The sequence below is a fragment of the Aedes albopictus genome, chromosome 2 (assembly GCF_035046485.1).
Source record: "Aedes albopictus strain Foshan chromosome 2, AalbF5, whole genome shotgun sequence".
Classification (NCBI taxonomy): Eukaryota; Metazoa; Arthropoda; class Insecta; order Diptera; family Culicidae; genus Aedes; species Aedes albopictus.
In genome coordinates this window covers 284,428,743-284,447,792 of record NC_085137.1, presented here as the reverse complement: position 1 = coordinate 284,447,792, position 19,050 = coordinate 284,428,743, and the positions used below count along the sequence as shown (strand labels likewise).

Genomic DNA, 19,050 nt, shown 5'->3' with positions numbered 1-19,050 from the left:
TGTCGTATCAATATTAATATGTTTACTGTATCATAGTTGAATTCAACTAAAGATGGCGCTTTATCCATTGTATGCCAATGCGAAGAAACTAAAACTGAATCTCAACTACGCGAAGTTAGAACTGCGCATGCTCTTCCCGGAAAAATGGATAAAGCTTCTCGCAAGACGAAAGCTTCACTTTATGTCAATTGACATATCCTGTATCGGAAGCTACAGCTAACGTTTAAATATAACTCATGAAGATAATTGAAAGTCTTGCGAAGTTTCGCTTTAAGGAGAGCTTATATCTTCTTTTGAAAAATCATCTAACGTGGTGAATTTGTTATCAACTGCTTTGGCAAGAATGTCCTGTGTGGTGAAAAGGCTCGCTGTTCATTCAGCGCATGTTATTTTTTTTAAATCTTATGTTGTATATTTATATTATTTATTTCAATATCAATGTTTCGATGTTCAATGTTCGATGAACCTTTTTTTTTATCTAGTTCATTTATTTGGGGCTCAATCGTTCGATGAACCTTATCAAATCAGTGTTTGAGTTATATGTAGGGGTTGGGTGCTAACGACCCACCTAGTTCGCTGCGCATTACGTCCTCTTATACCGGTTGGCTAACTCTCGAGAACCATTTTAGTCGGTATGCTATCCGACATCCTGATGACGTGACCCGCCCATCGTAGCCTCTCGATTTTCACGGTGTGGACGATGATTGGTGCACTCAACAGCTGATGCAGTTCGTGGTTCATTAGACTTCTCCAATTCCCGTCTTCCATCTGCACTTCGCCGTAGGTGGTACGCAACACCTTCCGTTCGAAAACTCCAAGGGTGCGTTGGTCCTCTTCACCTAGAGTCCTTCGTGCTCATAGAGGACTACCGGTCTAATCAGCGTTTTGTAGATAGTCAACTTCGTGTGGCGACGGTAAACTTTGTTCGGGCGTAGAGTTCTGCAAAGTCTAAAGTAAGCTCGATTTCCTGCCATAATGCGGCTCTGAATTTCTCTGCTGGTGTCATTGTCGGCGGTAGTTAGTGAACCCAAGTACACAATTTCTTCAACCGCCTCTCTTTCATCACCGTCGATAGAAATTTGGGGTGGCGGGCGCGGTGATTCTTTCCTGGAGCCCTTTGCCATCATGTACTTTGTATTCGACACATCAATGGCTAATCCGATTCGCCTGGCTTCATTCTATAATCGGATGTACGATTCTGCCATCGTCTCAAATTTGCGAGCTATAATATCTATACGGAGAAACTTAAAAACTCAAATTTGAGTTATTTTAAACTCAAATTTGAGTTCATTTTGATCTCCCTTTTCATACGCTCTTTCTATTTTTGTCAGAGAGTGAAGAGAGAAACAGCTCAACTTTTGCAATTCGAGTTTGTCAACTCTTAGTCCTGGAATCTTGTTTGTGAAAATTCTCTTTTTGTTGCTCGAGGAATTAATTCTAAAGTTGTGTAAGAAATTTCTGTTAGAGTGGCACCAGAACATTTTTCTAGGAGATGCTCCTATAATTCCCATGCAGTATAGACACAACTTTCTCATTGAGTTTCTTCAGGTTTATTTTCTCCAGGATGAATTGAGTTTCTCCATATATTTCGCTTAGAGTTGCTTAAAATTTTTCTCCAATAATGTTTCTTGGAGTTTCTCCAAAAATGTATCCAAAAGTTTCCCCAAACGGGCACAGGAGACGCTTTATGAATCTTACCTGAGAATTTTTCTTCGTTCAGGAGTTTCGCTTGGACAATTCAAATTGGATTCGTAAGTTTTGTTTCGAAAAATGTGTGACTCTTATAATAGAAATTTAAACAAACAGTGAAAATTAAACAATATTGGCAACTAAGTTGAGATTTGTTGAAAATTTTGTCAAAAACTTGCTTTGTGTTTTTATGTTCTTCGGAAAGACGAAATGTGAAATATTTGCTCAGTGTTGCATTGACTGCGCTTAAAAACTGCCACTAATTTTTAAATGATTCAAGTTTACATTTTTAACAAACTTTCATTTGATTCGTACCACTTATAAATAACTATAAGCTGGCTTCGTGACTTAGCTGTAATGCCGAAATATTCTGGAGTTGCGATTTTGAATCTTACCAGAACGGAATGTTCTTTATGTTTATTTATCATTTAATTTGTGTTCAACACTGTGAAAATTGATCAGAATTTTTTTTTTGGTTTGATTTCTTGATAAATTTGACGAGTTATTTCAAATAATCGTTCAAAAATTTCGATTCGTCTTAAAGTACTCCGCGGCCGCGGGCCGCATCTTAAGGCTTGGAGGGCCGCATGCGGCCCGCGGGCCGCAGGATGAGCACCACTGTTGTAGATCAATTGACCCGTTCTCGAGCCAAATTGTGACATACAAACACCTGTAAGTGTTTGGTTTGTTAATTGGTTGTGTTGAAGTGATTTTGTGTTTTTTAATTCGAAAATGTATAGGACAGGTAGATTTCGTGTTAGAAAAAGGTATCCCCCCCCCAGTAGTCCCTCACTTTATAAACAGCTAGCACAGTAGTAGGCAATTCACCTTAAATGCAGCATACCTCCCTCCGAGCTTCAACAACCCACCACCAGAGGTCGAAGACGATGCAGTTATGGCGGCCATGAGGGATGGCGTAATGGGGCCATTACGAAGGGTGCATCTCGGAAAGGCAATGACCGAGGGCCGAGGTCATGGACCTTGAAGCCTTGTGAAAGAGCCATAGTCTTTCACTTACCCGGTAGACGTTGTTCAAGCCAGACGGAAAGTTTTAACCCTTATGTGGCCGACAGGGTACCCGGGTACCCAGTGCCCATTTAAAAAGTACGTTGTAGAAAAAAGCAAAAAGTTTGTCGGACACATAACGGTTAAACCCAAAACGAAGTGAGTGAACGCTCAGAGTTTGAAGTTGTGAAGAGTTGTGGAGAGGTGAAAAGTGCGGAAAAAGGACATCAGGTAACGAAGTTAAACCACCCGATGTCGACCTGTTCCTTACATCGACATTTGTCCATCTTTTTCACCAGGACCCCGCAGTTTTAGTGTGAAGCCTGCAAAGGTTTCCCCTTCGCCCTACCACGTCCTGGTGCTTCAACCGGGTAGATTCCGGCAGCGTTGTTGGCCGAAGGCCGATCCGTCCAAATATCGGCAGCCTTAGACGTGCAGGCGGGTCCATTCAGCTGCAGCTGTACCCCAAAGCCACCCCGAGGCAAGAGACGCGGCCAGACGTGGCCTGAAGAACCTGCGGTACCACGTGCGCCGAAGGAAGGAACGCCGGCGACCGGCGGTGAGGAGAAAGGAGGTTGCTGCGGAGGAAAGGGGCCCCGAACATTAGGAAAAAGGTTAGATAGAATATAAGAAAGTGGGGAGGAGTGTAGAGGAGAAAAAGGAGAAGAAGCAATAAAGTGTGCACGGCTTAGGGACAAAACGTCGAAAGACAAAACGTCGAATGCCAAAACATCGAATGCCAAAAGGTCGAATGCCAAAACGTCGAAAGGGACAAAACGTCGAAAGGACAAAACGTCGAAAACGTCGAAAACGAGTAATCTAAGCAAATAGTGAGTTCTTTATTCTTTTAAAGGATACTCATTCTTTCACTTGTCTCTGCCAACTAGTTCAGAGGGGAGCCTTACTGAGGCTCACTGAAACCACACCTCAGGGTGGGCATGTTTCTTGACCAGTTCTTCACGGGTAGGGAATATTCGCACTGTCGTATATTAAAACTCACATCACGTCACGTTAAGTGTGACATTATTTATTCCCGGACTTTCCCGGCCTCTTCTTCTCTTACTTCTTTAGAGCTCCATCTACTGGCACCCAGTGTTGCAATTGAACTAAACGCGAGCCAAAAATGAACTGAGCTTGGACGTGTTATCAAATCTTATGTGCGTTCTGACCAAGGTGCTGCCCTAGAACTTTATGGCGCATCTGCATACATGCGTAGTTGTGTGAAAATATGCGCCACAATGAAGTGGGATATTTTGGCATCGGGCATTAAGATTTTACAGCGAAATCCAGATTTTCCGGTAATCCACGGTGACCGAACTGGTTCCCCCTTCTCAATTGAGGGTGAGTTTCTTAATCGAATCAGCCCAAGATTGGTGAAAAAGTGGTAGAAACATGACCCATTTCAGTTTACAAGGTACCAGGGTACCATGTTGGCATTCTGCGGGTGCAGTTCTTGCTCAAGTTGCATTCACTTTCGAGCTCACGTGCGTTCCAAATTTTGAACTGAACAATGTTCAAATATGTTTTATCGCAGCGTGACGTTTTTGAACTTCAACGCAAATTGATCGCGTTCAAATGCAACACTGCGAATGGCACAATGTCAGTGGCACCTTCCACAATTTTTCAGCATTACGTCACAACTTCCTTCAGGGTGGCTACGATGGCGGCCTCTAGCTATCGTCGGCCGAATCTCTGGCATCTTTAGGGTGGCGATGGCGCTCATCGGGCGCATTATTCCTTCTAGGGCGTCTGGTTTTGTTACGGCTGTCCTTCTCCGTAATTCATCCGGTATTCCAGAACAGTCTTTCAAGAGCATCCTTCTACTCCATGATTCAAATAAGCATGCTTTGAAATGATCCTTAATGCCAGGATCGATTTGGATCATGATTTTTCCCAATCCCAGCGTGCGGGATTTGTGCATGAGATTCAATCCCAAGATTGAATCCCTACGTTCAAGTGCACTAGTGCGCAGAATAGGTTGGTTGTTTGGGATCTGACAGCGTTTATTTTTGGAAAAAAATCCTCTTCGGGGTCATTCAAGTATGACTTCCATCGTTTAGAGGAAGGGAAGGAGTCTGAGAATATGACACTCCTTGTATATGTATTATACGAAAAAGGGGGACAGAGGGGGAGGGGGTGTCTAGAAATCTAGAAAAATGATGGACGCCATATTTGAATCAACCCTTCGGGTGTTACCCGTTCCACTGCTATATGGGTGAAATACTAATTGGTAGTAGTACTTACCGTACATAGACGAGCAATAATAACGCAAAAGTTTAATTTTTATCGCATTTTATGTTGTGTAGAAGGATTTTCACAGCATGAGCCCCCCTCTTGTGTGTTAACTGAAGACCCGTTTTTTTAATTCAAAAATTTGTGATAAAAAGGGAGCGTAAGCACAGGAAAATTGGGCATCTTTCAAAAGCACCATCTCCGGCAAAGACTGGCGTTTGAGTCCAGCATTTGGCACTTATCTATGAAGAAAACACTAATGCAAAACCTGTAGCTACCGCGAAGGTCAGCCCAGTTTCCAAGGTTAAACGGTTGGTGACGGGCCCTATGAGCCAGCTGTAAAACCCAAACCGTCAGCCTAGATCTTAACGTTCTACAGTCTCGAAACACTTCTATGGGTTATTTTTTGCAACAGTTTCCATGTAGGAACTCGTAATCCCAATGCAGATTGGAAACCATTCTCCTGAAATGATCAAAGAATCAAATGACTTCCCGTGCAAACTGTCCAAAATACATTTTACATAAACACTCGAATGAAATATCTATGGCAACGCAATGCATTTTTCCGGCTGTGGGAATCAATCAAGGATTGAATCATGGGATTCAATCCTCCCATACATGAGGCAAGATTCAATGCATGCCTGGATTGAAACAAAATAAGCGCATCGAACTGATCATGCTCCTGCGGATTTGAATCCCAGCAGCTCTTGGATTGAGATTTTTTGAAGACTGTTCCAGAATATGGTACTAGCACAACAATGCCAAGTATCCACACAATAATCATTACACAGCTGGTGGTTTCAACTCGGGTCTGAAACACCATAGAGTGCAAAATGAGTCACTGATCTTCAGCGCTTGGGCAGTGACCCGATATAATGAGACATAATGAGTGAGTCTCCGTTAGGGTAAAAGGGTATAATGCGCCCCACCGGGGCAAAACGCCCCCCTTTATTTTCTAGCGATTCAAGCGCTTTTTGCATGCGTGATCGATTAGAAATCTCAAATATTGAAGAATAATTGCCATCAAGCTGGTCCGTTAGCGGATTGGTACAGAAAAGCAATGAAAATATCAAAAAGTCTGATATCGAGGCTTTTGGCGTAATATTTTACCTCTTGTAAGCTGACTTCATTGTAAACGAAGCTTGTTCTGTTCGCTTGTGTTACTTTGCAACTTTTATGCAGTTAAACACTTGTTGAAAGATCCTCCTAGGATAAGCATGTGGTGGAATTATCCCCTGGGACAGTTTTATCACGGGGCTGGACGTTTTTCTTTTGATGGGGCGTATTGCCCCGTTTGTTTTGAAAAGGCAAATTTTGGAACGTTTTCGAAAAACGATTCAAAGCTTCCATAGCCACATCTCCAAAGGCAAAGTTCGCATGCAACACTTCAATAACTTTAGTATCAACGATTTGCAGTGAACAATAGATGGAATAAGGCGCCAGTTTCAGATATATTGCCATTTCTGCTTAGGGGGGGCATATTATACCTGTTTACCCTAATTAGTTCGTCATCCTGCCATCTTGGTGGATCCACCGTATCGCCACCCCTCTCAGGCTATCAACAGGATTAAATCGATCCACACAAAATCTCAAAAAAAAAAATCCACACTGAACTGCGAACTGTTACATACTTTTCGACGTTTTGTCCTTTCGACGTTTTGTCCCTTCGACGTTTTGTCCTTTCGACGTTTTGGCATTCGACGTTTTGGCATTCGACGTATTGTCTTTCGACGTTTTGTCACCCATTCAGTGTGCACAGTGTCCAGAAACCAGAAATATAGGCCTTGTTTTAACGAAGTGCTTGTGTAGCTACCTAAATCGAGTGCGAGAATTCCCTGTGCCGCGATAAACGTAGGTGAGCGTGCCGACCCTGAGGCAGTTGAGTCGGGGAGTCTCTAAGACGCTCCCGATTGGCTGACCGGATACTTACACACCAGTCACAATTTTTATTTATATAGAAAATGTTTTATTCGATATAAAAATAACTAGAGGGGCCCTACAAGTTATGAAGACATGGTAAGATTTATGCAAGGAAGTGATATCTGATAGCATTGACAACTCATTTCTTTGTATAAAATATGCATGTATACCACAAAATAACATTCACGAAACGTAGTAAAAATTCCAAAAACATTAATAAACTGTCACGTTCCAAACTCAACTTTTCTGATCATCGTTAAAAGTGGAAAAAGGGAAGCTCCTCTCTCTCCGCCATCATTATTTCCATTACGTCAAATGAACCAAAAGTTGTTGCTTTAATAATCTGGATTTCCCTTTGCTCAACTGAATCGCAAAATAAAAACTTTTCCTAAACACCCCTCCAAACTTTATCCCTAACTACAAACGATTGGTGTTCATCGCGTGGTTTCTCTGAATTTTGCAAATAAACCAGGCCAGAAACAACTTTTCAATAGAGCATCGTTGAAAAGGACAACATTTCTATGAGTAGCACCAGTCCGAACAGGGTTCGCCCATCCCGGTATGGAATCGTGGAAGAACTACGGTGCTCGTGATACATTGCAGCAGGATGGTCACCTAAAAAGGAAGAGCAGTTGGATTTCAGTGGAATTGAGAAGTGATTCATTCTCACCTTTAAATATATGTACAACAACGCTTGCTGGTTGCGAGTTACTGGGAACACACGTGTAATTTCCGGAGTGCTCCTTGCCAGCGTGATTGATAGTGAGCTCCGAATAGTGAAAGTCTGAAAAATAGACAAAATGATTGCATTATTTATTATTGTTGAATGAAATAGTTACCAAACGACCATCATAATAATAACGTTGCTCACAAATAATCCAAATTTATGTCCTAGCCAACCTTGACAATGTGACACTAATATAAACTTTTCTTCATACTCTTGCCACTTTATTGTGCAAATTTCAACCATCTTTCAAGTTTAAAAGGTGCAAAAGCTTAAATTGGCGTCATTATGCCATAAACTAATTTTCGTGACATAGACAAATTAAGGATAATGAATAGATTAAAACACAACCGTAATTTAATCTTACATTCTACGAACAAAGTTGTGACCAAACGAACCTGCTTCCGTCGACACGTTGATACCCCTATCGACATCGTAGTTTATCATCCGATTATTGTGATACCAAAATATGAACGCAGATGCTTCGGTGCTCTGCACAACGCGACATATTAACTTCAGCGTCGAATCAGGTGTCAAGTACTTAACTTGCGGTCCAACTATCTCGGCTCGTGCTTCTGAAAAAAATACAACGAAATAGAGAAGGAAACGACAAATTCAGAGAATGGTTATTAAGTAGTGAACACGACAATGAATATAAAGCAGGACGATTCGATTCGGATGAGTTCAATCGGAGCCGATGCTGACTCTATCGCTTTATTTCATTCCCAGCGGGGTCGCAGTGGATTTTTGCGACTTTCACGCGCCAGCAGAGCCCTTTAGTGGCGTGCCATTATTATTCTGTTAGCCGAGATTGTCTCTCGAATCAAATCGCCTTGTACACTACTTGTGCATGCGATATCCTTACATAGGTGTGTATAGGACTTCGTTTGGTATCAAAACCATAAGATTGAATAGTGGATGCATTGGATACCAGTGCAGTGCATCGTTCTGTATACCTCAACGATTGAATTCATTCTTGACCATCGGACCGAAGTCGTCTTTTTCCTTACATAAACTGATCAATATTCGGTTTAACTTTCCGAAATCTAATCGAGCTTCTTTTGGCAAATATCGCGACGCATAAGAGTTCATGCAAATATTACGTAACGCAAAACTTGAGCATTTTAGTCCACACAAATTTTGTATAAGAAATTTGGAAATTTTGTAAGAAGCGTAACATGGTGCTAGACCCCCTTCCTCCAGAATGACTTATTTTGTTGTTTTTCAACCATTTGTTGTGATTTGCTCAAAAGAAACATTTTATTATTTTATTAGCACTGTCAAATTTTGTTTAGATTCGGAACAGCGTTTACTATTCTGCAGCCAAAACTGTGCACACGGACAATAAATTTGTTAAAAAAAAATGCCCTTGATTGACTTTAAGGCGGTTTGAGTTTTAAATTCTAGATAATTTAATACTAAATTGATTTAGATGAAATTTTTATTTTGATTAAGTATTAATTTATAGTCAGATGCTTTGAAAAACTTAAACTTTACCAATTCCAATGAAATTTTTATGGTATCATCTACACACAATGAATTGTTATTGGTTAAAAAATCAGTCATGTTCATGCATGCAATCAAAAGATATACACAATTTTTCGTGGTCATTCCGTACTCCTTGTATGGTTTCTTAACCTTCCAGGACGCGCGTAAAATGCATGTCAAATGCTCGCTTCAGAACCTTGTCAAGATGGCGCGAATTTCCCAAATGGAGGAAAACGTGCCTCTGGAGCCGACCTACGATTGGGTTGGCCAACTGTCCAGATTATAATTTTCATTAGATTTTATTTGAAGTAATGAAGATACAGTTGTCTTGATCAGAGTTATATTGCTGGCAGTTCAAAGACACCGTTTAGAAATTCATAAACCTGAAAATGTTACTTGGGAAGCAAACAATTTACTACCCGCGTCGCTCGGTGTTTACTTTCTAAACATAATCTACTCTACATAGAAAACTGTGAATTTAGAATTTCATCAAGTGACGGATTACACAAAGTGTGCTTCAGGTTACAAAAAACCGTGTACGATTATCGCCGTATTGTTGTCTTTTGAACATTCTTTGAATTTTTGCAATTAAACAACCCAAGTAACCACGGTAATGAAGCCTTCTTGCATGCAGATATGCGGTGTATTTAGAGCAATCATTACTTAACATGCAAACTTAAGGCTGATTTAAAGTGGAAATGGGCAATTATAGAATCAAATCAAGATTATACTGGTATAATCTTGGTTCAGTCCCATAATTGCTCATTTCCACTTCAAATCAACTTTAAGTGTTCATGTAAAGTAATGATTACTAAAAATACACCTTATATCTGCATGCAATAACCCGAGCAAAGACAGATGACAAAGTGATATCGCTTTGATAATAAACATTGTTATCGGTGTTATCATTTTGCTATTATTGTTATCATATTTTCCAATGAATGATAAGCAGATGATAACAAATTTAGTTATCGATAATTTTGGTCTATCGCGATAACATAAAAATATTCAATGATAACAAAATATGTTATCAGCTTCCAAGCGCATATTTCAAAGCTTTCCCTAAATTCAGAGTCTGATGGACCTCGAATCTAAAAATAGATCCCACTTTCCATCATTATGCGACGGGAGTACGAAAGCGTAGCATTCAACTACTTTCCCTCTCACTGAGTCCCGTTGGTATAGGGGCTATGGGCTGTGACTGGCAATCGCTCGATCAGGGTTCGGGACCCGCAGGGCCGAATAGATGAAAACATGGGTTGTAAATCATAAGAATCTTTTTTCAATTGCTGACTATGTCTATAAAGTAGAATTTTACTATTTTGGTCGATAAAATAGCTAAAAATGATAACAAATTCATAACAAAACCTGTTATCAATCAGCTGTCTTGATTGTCTACATTGATAACTAAATGTAATGTTGAACAAAATATTGTATAATACAATTAGTTATCAGCTAGAACTCAAAGACAACTTAATTTCTTATCATTTTGGTATGAGGAGCGGATCTGGTGTGATGGTTAGAACACTTGACTATCGCGCCGAGGACCTGGAATCGAATCCCATTCCCGACAAACTCACTAAGCGTGGGTTCTTCCTTCGGAAGGAAAGTAAAGCGTGGGTCCCGAGATGAACTAGCCCCGGGTTAAAAATCTCGTTAATAAAGATAAAGAAAAACATTTTGGTATTCGAGGAGTAAATTTGAGTTTTTGTTATGTTGACTCTTAATTCAACCTAAATGATAACAAACTCAATTATCATACGAATGATAACCAGGTAACCAAACTTGTTATCATTTTGTTATCCGCCTTTGCTCGGGAAGGATACAGCACCGTGGTTACTTTATAATAGCATGAAAAGAGCCCACTTAGCTTGTTGCACATCATCTCTTCCAGTGCCGATTGGATGGCTGTCGAAAACCGTTTTAATCGGATAACAATCCGATATTGTACATATTCATTTATTTTAGACCGAAATGTGAAATCAAATATACCCAACCTAATTGAAGCGTTGCCAACACAGGCAATTCTTATGCGTCTGCGACCCCAAATTAGAATGCCGACGCCGAACTTCGTCGAAGTTTTGACTTCCGAAGTTCAAACTTTCTCTCGCATGATCAATATCCTGATGGCATGACCCGCGTAATTTTCGTGGTGTGGACGATGTTTAGTGCTCTCAGCTGCTGTTGCAGCGCGTGGTTAATTCCACTTCTCCAATTCCCGTCTTCCATCTGTACTCCGCCGTAAATGGTACGCAACACCTTCTATTCGGAAACTCCAAGGGCGCGTTGATCATCCGCACGAAGAGTCTATGTTTCATGTTCATAGAGACAACCGATCAAATCAGCGTTTTGTAGATAGTTATCTTCGTGTTACGGCGTACTTAGTTTGATCGTAGAGTTCTGCAGAGTCCAAAATAAGCTCGATTTCCTGCCACAATGTGTGTCTGAATTTCTCTTCAGGTGTCGTTGTCGGCGGTCACCAGTAAGCCCAAGTAAACTAATTCTTCAACCGCCTTGATTCCATCATCATCGATTGAAATTCGGGGTGGCGGACGCGGTGGTTCCTCCCTGGATCCCTTTGCCATCATGTAATTTGTCTTCGACACATTAATGGCTATTCGGATTATTCATCGCCTGGCTTTTTTCTTTAGTCGGATGTACGTTTCCGCCATCGTCTTAAATTCGAGCTATATATAATATCCATATCATCAGCGAAACAAAGCAGCTGAATGGACCTCGTGAAAAGCGTTCCACTCGTTTATTACGTCCTCTAAAGCAATGTTGAACAGCAAACACCTTGCCGTAACCCTCTGCGAGATTCGAAGTAACTCGAGATTGTCCCTGATACGCACATAACTCGATCCCTCGTCGCCTTGATCAATCGTATCAGTTTATCCGGGAATCCGTATTCGTTTATAATCTGCCATAGCTGATATCGATCGATTGTATGATACGCCGATTTAAAACCGATGAACAAGTGATATGTACTTACCTTACCTTATCGATCAGGCTAAGGCCTCTGCTGTACATAGTAGCCGCCTCCATTCTACTCGGTCCATGGCTGTTTGTCTCCAGTTCCGCACTCTGCGTAGGGTCCGCAGATCGTCCTCCACTTGGTCGACCCACCTAGCTCGCTGCGCTCCACGTCTTCTTGTACCGGTTGGATGACTCTCGAGAATCATTTTAGTCGGGTTGCTATCCGACATCCTGATGACGTGACCCGCCCACCGAAGCCTCCCGATTTTCACGGTGTGGACGATGGTTGGTTCTCTCAGCAGCTGATGCAGCTTGTGGTTCATTCGCCTTCTCCAAGTCCCGTCTTCCATCTGCACTCCGCCGTAGATGGTGCGCAACACCTTCCGTTCAAAAATTCCAAGGACGCGTTGGTCCTCTGCACGTAGGGTCCATGTTTCGTGCCCATAGAGGACGACCGGTCTAATCAGAGTTTTGTAGATGGTTAACTTAGTGTTACGGTGAAATTTATTCGATCGTAGAGTTCTGCGGATTCCAAAGTAAGAACGATTTCCTGCCACAATGCGCCTCTGAATTTCTCTGCTGGTGTCGTTGTCGGCGGTCACCAGTGAGCCCAAGTACACGAATTCTTCAACCGCCTCGATTTCATCACCGTCGATATAAATTCGGGGTGGCGGGTGCGGTGATTCCTCCCTAGAGCCTTTTGCCATCATGTACTTTGTCTTCGACACATTAATGACTATTCCGATCCGCCTGGCTTCACTCTTTAGTCGGATGTACGTTTCCGCCATCGTCTCAAATTTACGAGCTATAACATCAATGTCATCGGCGAAACCAAGCGGCTGAACGGGACTTCGTGAAAATCGTCCCACTCGTGTTTATCCCCGCTCTCCTTATTACACCCTTTAAAGCAAATGTTGAACAGCAAGCACGAAAGACCATCACCTTGCCGTAACCCTCTGCGAGATTCGAAGGGACTCGAGAGTGTCCCTGATACTCGAACTACGCACATCACTCGATCTATCGTCGCCTCGATCAATCGTATCAGTTTATCCGGGAATCCATATTCGTGCATAATCTGCCATAGCTGTTCTCGATCGATTGTAAATCGATTTGAAATCGATGAACAAGTGATGTGTGGGCACGTTGTATCCGCGGCACTTCTGCAACACCTGGCGGATGGCGAACATCTGGTGCGTTGTAGCGCGTTCACCCATAAATCCAGCCTGATATTGCCCCACGAACTCTCTTGCAATCAGTGATAGACGGCGGCATAAAATTTGAGAGAGTATCTTGTAAGCAGCGCTCAGTAGTGTGACTGCGCGGTAGTTCCCGCCATCCAACTTGTCGCCCTTTTTGTAGATGGGGCATACGATACCTTCCATCCATTCCTCCGGTAATATTTCCTCCTCCCAAATCTTGGTAATGACCCAGTGTAGTGCTCTCACCACCCGAGCAGAAGGGAATAACAACAGCATAAGGAGCTGTATTATTTGTGCAAAATAACTGACTTATAGAATCGATTATTTTCAAGTTATTAACATTCAATATTGTGTTATAAACTTGCCTGTCATAAACGGCAAAATAACAAATATCATAACAAAAAAATGTTCCTGGAAAACCATTTTAATAACTTGTTTTGTTAGTTTCAATAACAACTTAAAAACAGTGAATTCGGAAAATATTTTAATAACAAGTTTTAATATTAATTTGTTATTGATAATAATTGGAGAGCAAAATTTGTTATAATATCACACTCGTAACTAAGTTATAATACTTATTTAATTATATAAAGTTGCATACTTTGTCTCACAAATACGCCAATAAAATGAGTTTGATCACTCTGACGTAAGAAATATTTTCGAATAATACGAGGATTGACTTCTAGCTGTAAATTATTAATCGTTCTACTTTAATTGTTTTCGTAGTACGGTTTTGAAATCAACACGTAATTACGCTTGAAAAAGTTTGATCGTCCATAGAAATTTGTGACTTACATTTTTTCTAGCACTGAAATTAAAGATTTTTTAAGAATACTCAACAGTTTTGTAGTATATTTTTGGGATATAGGAAATATTTCACAGATTATTATATTTTTTTTGCAAACTTCGATTTAATCACTTAGATTTTTCCCTGGATTAATGAATTATATCGAAAATTGCTGTTCATTAAAAGATTCCTCCAAGAATTGCTCAGAAGAATTACTTTTGGAATTTCTAAGAAGATTGCACCAGGAGTTCTTTTGAATACTTCTCCAGGGATTTATCGTAGGGCTCCTGCAGAACGTCCAAGTGTTTTTTTTTTTTTTCGAATATTATTTACGGAATTCTTCAGAGGATTCGTTCAGAAATTTCCTTCTTAACTGAATACACAACTGTAACAAACCATAGGGCCAGGTTATAATTGTCGAATTGCTGTTTTATTTCATAATTTGTTACTGTTGGTGATAAGTTCATCAATGATACAAAAATAACAAAACTTGTACTTCAACAAAACATGTTAATAAAATGTTATTCAGTGAATGTAAATCAATAGCTTGATTATAACAAAAAGAGAGTGTCTAACATAATTTGTTATGGGAAAGCTATGCCTTGATAATTTATTAATAACAGAACGAGATATAAAAACAGGTTATGTGATTCCGTAGTTATTAAGGGCTTGTTCCCAAATGTCATAACGCTGGAGGGGGTGGGTGGGTGTACTTCTTGGTGTTGCAGTTCGAACAAAAAAAATTTCTTCCCATATAAACAATGTTACGAAGGGGTGGGTGGGTGTCAAAAAAGGCCAATTTGGGCGTTATGACATTTGTGAATGAACCCCCGTATTTGCTATTCTCCTCTGCTCGGGCAGTGCTTCTCAACTGTATTTTAGAAGCTCACTTGTTGGTTGATCTGCTCCAGCGGATTTGTTGTTTTTCAACCGGTCGACCTCCTCCTCAATCTCTTTGAGGTTAGGAGCCGGAAGTCTTTCGTCCTCTGAACGTATTCCTAGATCTGTAATCACGACACCTTCGGTGCTTGCAACGAGGCCATTGAAGTGCTCATCGTAATGCTGCCGCCACCTCTCGACCTCCTCACGCTCGCTCGTGAGCAAATTCTCGCTAGGCTTGCGCGTTCGGTTCAGCTGCTTGTATAACTTCCGTGTGTCTTCAGTGTGGTACAGCTCTTTCATCGTATTGCGATCTCGTTCATCCTGCTGGCGTTTCTTCCTTTGGAAGACTGAGTTCTGCCTGTTTCAAGCCTGCCTATAATGTGCCTCATTCAACCTCGGACGATGTTGCAACATTCTCGCCCATGCTGCATTTTCCTCGTTTTTCAACTGTTCGTATTCGCCGTCGTACCAGTCGTTTCTGTGATTCGGAGTCGCGAAGCCTAATACAGCCAATTCACATGATCATGATGTAATTTAACATGCTGTTTCATGTAAATGCACAGCAAAACCAACATTCCCCTTATTATGTGCCTAATTGTTTATGCTGACTCTTCCTTGGATATTAAATGGCGCTCTACCCTTCCTGATAAAAAAAAGTCGGATACAGCTGGATACCTTGCATAAAGATTTATATTCTGAAGGCCTACGCAAAAGCCATGTTTTACTCCATTTCATAGATCCCTTAATGTTGACCATCCATTTCATAGATGCCCTTAATGTTGACATGAAAACTAATAGGTAGAACTAAAACCAACTAATAATAGTCCTGTTCAACGACGCAGGTTGAACTTGCTCGAAGTTGCTGCATACCGCTCTTACCCGTTTGATGACAAATGGGCAAGAGCAAGATGCAGCAACTTCGAGCAAGTTCAACCTGCGTCGTTGAACAGGACTAATGTGAGTTCAATGCCGCTCGTTTAATACAAGTACATTTTATGCATTTGTTTTAAATGCTCTACAGACACAAAGCGTTTTTTGGTCATACGCCGCTGTCTGTTCTCCTGATTGCCCACTTACCGTGAAATGGTAAACACTGTGATACAAAACACGTTAAGTACCAGCAGAAGCTAGGTGTACCGCAGGATGTTCACGTCGGAAGCACACAACCAGCAGCGCAGCGGTGCGATACGTCGCGACGTTTGGCACAGTCGTTCACTGAAATGCAGCCAATAAACTGATTATAGCACATAAATCCAAATTTCAAACTACATCCCCGTGGGTCCGCCGTTCAGCTAGTGCCGTAGTATTGTATCCAGCAGCCAGCAGCGTGGCACCATGTGCAAAATCGTTATCTAATCTGAACCAAGATTTCGGGCTTTTTTATTGACCGTAAAAAGGAGCGGGAATCAATTTACAATATTTCACTGTTTCTCGAGCGGTGCCACGCGTTTCGATATGTTTGAATTTAAGGGGCATTTAATTTGAGAGTTTAAAGTGCGTAAGCGTAAAGAAAGATCGAAACAATGAAATATATTGCAAACCATGCATGGTAGTGAACAGGGAATTCGCGTTTTGCGAAATGACACACAAAGTGCTGTTGAACAATATATATAGCAACTGATGCGCACAATTTTCAAATGGTAATTAGTCGTGTCTTGATGGAACGCTTCTTATGGACTTTTGAAACAATACAATACAGCTCAGGGACGAACGGAATCGGTAAGGTAACAAAATGTAATTAGCAAAATTTATTAGTTAATGAAAATCTAACGAAATTAGAAATTGAATTTATTCGCTACGTAGTTGAAGACCAACATGAGCAAAATAGATGGCGTACCTTTAAGATGCGATACTTATTCCATCAAAGTGGTTCACTTTCTCCAGTTAGCCTAGTGGTTAAGGCTATGGATCGCCAATCCGGAGACGGCGGGCTCGATTCCCGTTCCGGTCGGGAACATTTTGTCGATTCCCTGGGCATAGTGTATCATTGTGCTTGCCTCACAATATACAAATTCATGCAATGGCAGGCAAAGAAAGCCCTTCAATTAATAACTGTGGAAGTGCGCAAAGAACACGAAGTTGAAGCGAGGAACCTACATGCAACCTATGTACATATGGAATGTGGCTGGCATGCCATACTTGCATTTCTATGATTCATGAAAGAGTTAACAACGTCCTTATGATTATCCAGAAAGGGAAGGCATCTAAGTGCGACATGCGTTGCTACTAAAGACCGAGTATACTTCTGCATCTCCGCAATTGTCGAGGGAAGGTGTTTTCGTCATTAGGAAAGAGTGGCAAGCTATTAGGGGTCGTCCATAAATGACGTAGCTTTTTTAAATCGATTTTTGATACCCCCCTCCCCCTTCGTAGCATTTCGTCACATATTCAGATACCCCCCCTCTATAAATGACGTAGCTTCTTGGACCCCCCCCCCCCCCTCCCCCCCTCCAAAATTTTTCATGTCAAAAAACAAAAAAAAATCTCAGATTAAGCTCTGTATTCAATTCTTACTTCTATATGTATAGAATATTATGAAAAAACAACAATAGCAAAAAAAAACTCCGACTGCTAAGATCAGATCGCCGACATCAAGACCATAGCTGCAACCAGTGGTGACTAGGGGCGGGACACCTCTAATATTGATTAGCGGTATTAAGCAGTATTAGGGAATATTAATCCAAGAGGAAAATCATTCTTGAACGAAGTAAGCCATGTTTATGGAACTGGTTTTGATATGTCAACAGGCTCTCGATGAACGTGCCGCTTGCAGGTTGTATTAAATCGGCAGAATATAGCTCCTTTTGGCACTTCTCATCCTGAAACAACGATTCAGGACATATCCTGGCGGACTCGATCAACGAACCGTGGTACCTCGCTTTAACACCTGCGTCCCAAAAGTTTGTATCTACGATCATGAAACGCACACTGATCATTTATACTGATCAATTACCGACAATCCTCTTGACAATCCTCCTGCGGATCACAATGGCCAATATTCAATTAGCTAGGCCAAACTATCTCAAACTAAATAGCGATGGTTGTCAAACTTGAAAGGTCATTGGAGTACAAAATGTCTTTAGTAGAAAAATTCCCAGTTCAATTAATTCTAAATTTATCCCATTATGGACATATGAGCGGATGGAATTTGGAAACGTTGTCGACTAATTCAATTCAGGTATTTTTTAAATATTTATTAGAGATGCACAGAACAACACAAGTTTTCCACGAGACAAATGCTTAGGACTTGTAGTGAAAGGACATCTAATAAGAGCTGATGAAGCCACCCTTTTATACGTCAAGCGCAAGGTCCAGCGATACCAGTTTTCGACAGCCTTCCCCCAGAGTGCAGGTCAGCTCACGCTATTTTCACAGCTAAAATACATAAGCAAAATAATTTAGAGAAATTGATTGAATTAATTGTGGACGATCTACAGACAAACCGTATTTCCACTTCTTAATTTCGGGACAGTTGGTTGTTGTATAAGAAGTCATGACATACTACACAACAAATGTTTCGGTGAAGCATGAAAATTAGGAAACTAATATTTATTAGGCGGTATTAGCGTCGGTATAAGGCAATGTCCCAGAGTGGTGATTATCACCAAAGCTACACGGTAAAAATTCTGCACGCTCGATTCAAGGGAAAAATCCTTCAACTACTCAATATCCCAATCAACATGATCGGAAATGCTTTTCCTTTGAATTCGCAAAGCTGTCAGTGTTGACTTGAGAATCAAAACAAACCCACCAGGGAAATCAACTAAAAATCACTTCGATTTGCACCACTATCAAAAGCAGTACGGTCCAAAGTGAAAAACTTTTGATTTGATAATGAGTACATTGGCCATGAAATTAAATATAGATGACAGGTGGTAGAAAGTGTTTTGCTTTGATTCGCACCTCTCTAGCAGTTGTGAAGTAGTGTAGAACAGAAGATCATGATTCTCAAGGTCCTGGTATCGAATCTTGGTGCGGGGCATGCTTTTTTTTTAATACTTGTTTGGTAATGAAAACATTCTCAACAGCGAATTGAAGTGAAGTTTTATTGATATTAAAGAGGCATTGCACGTTCTTTTCCAACAGTAGTGCGAATCCAAGTGCCAATCAGTTTATATGAGCGTGCAGAATTTTTACAATGTAATGAC

The 19,050-nt window shown here is 41.0% G+C and overlaps 1 protein-coding gene across 7 annotated transcripts in view; it reads right to left on the bottom strand.

The window, feature by feature from the left end:
- Window positions 1-6,935: 6,935 nt before the first annotated feature.
- The window catches only part of LOC109416502 (uncharacterized), a 168,043-nt gene continuing 155,928 nt past the window's right edge, over window positions 6,936-19,050 (bottom strand). For all 7 annotated transcript variants that reach the window (XM_062851974.1, XM_062851975.1, XM_062851976.1 and 4 more), the window contains exons 6-8: window positions 7,969-8,145; window positions 7,517-7,630; window positions 6,936-7,461 (exon numbers count right to left, since the gene is read on the bottom strand). In XM_062851974.1, coding sequence (XP_062707958.1) covers window positions 7,334-7,461; window positions 7,517-7,630; window positions 7,969-8,145 — 419 coding nt within the window. In that variant the 3' untranslated portion in view covers window positions 6,936-7,333. The remainder of the gene's footprint in view (window positions 7,462-7,516; window positions 7,631-7,968; window positions 8,146-19,050) is intronic.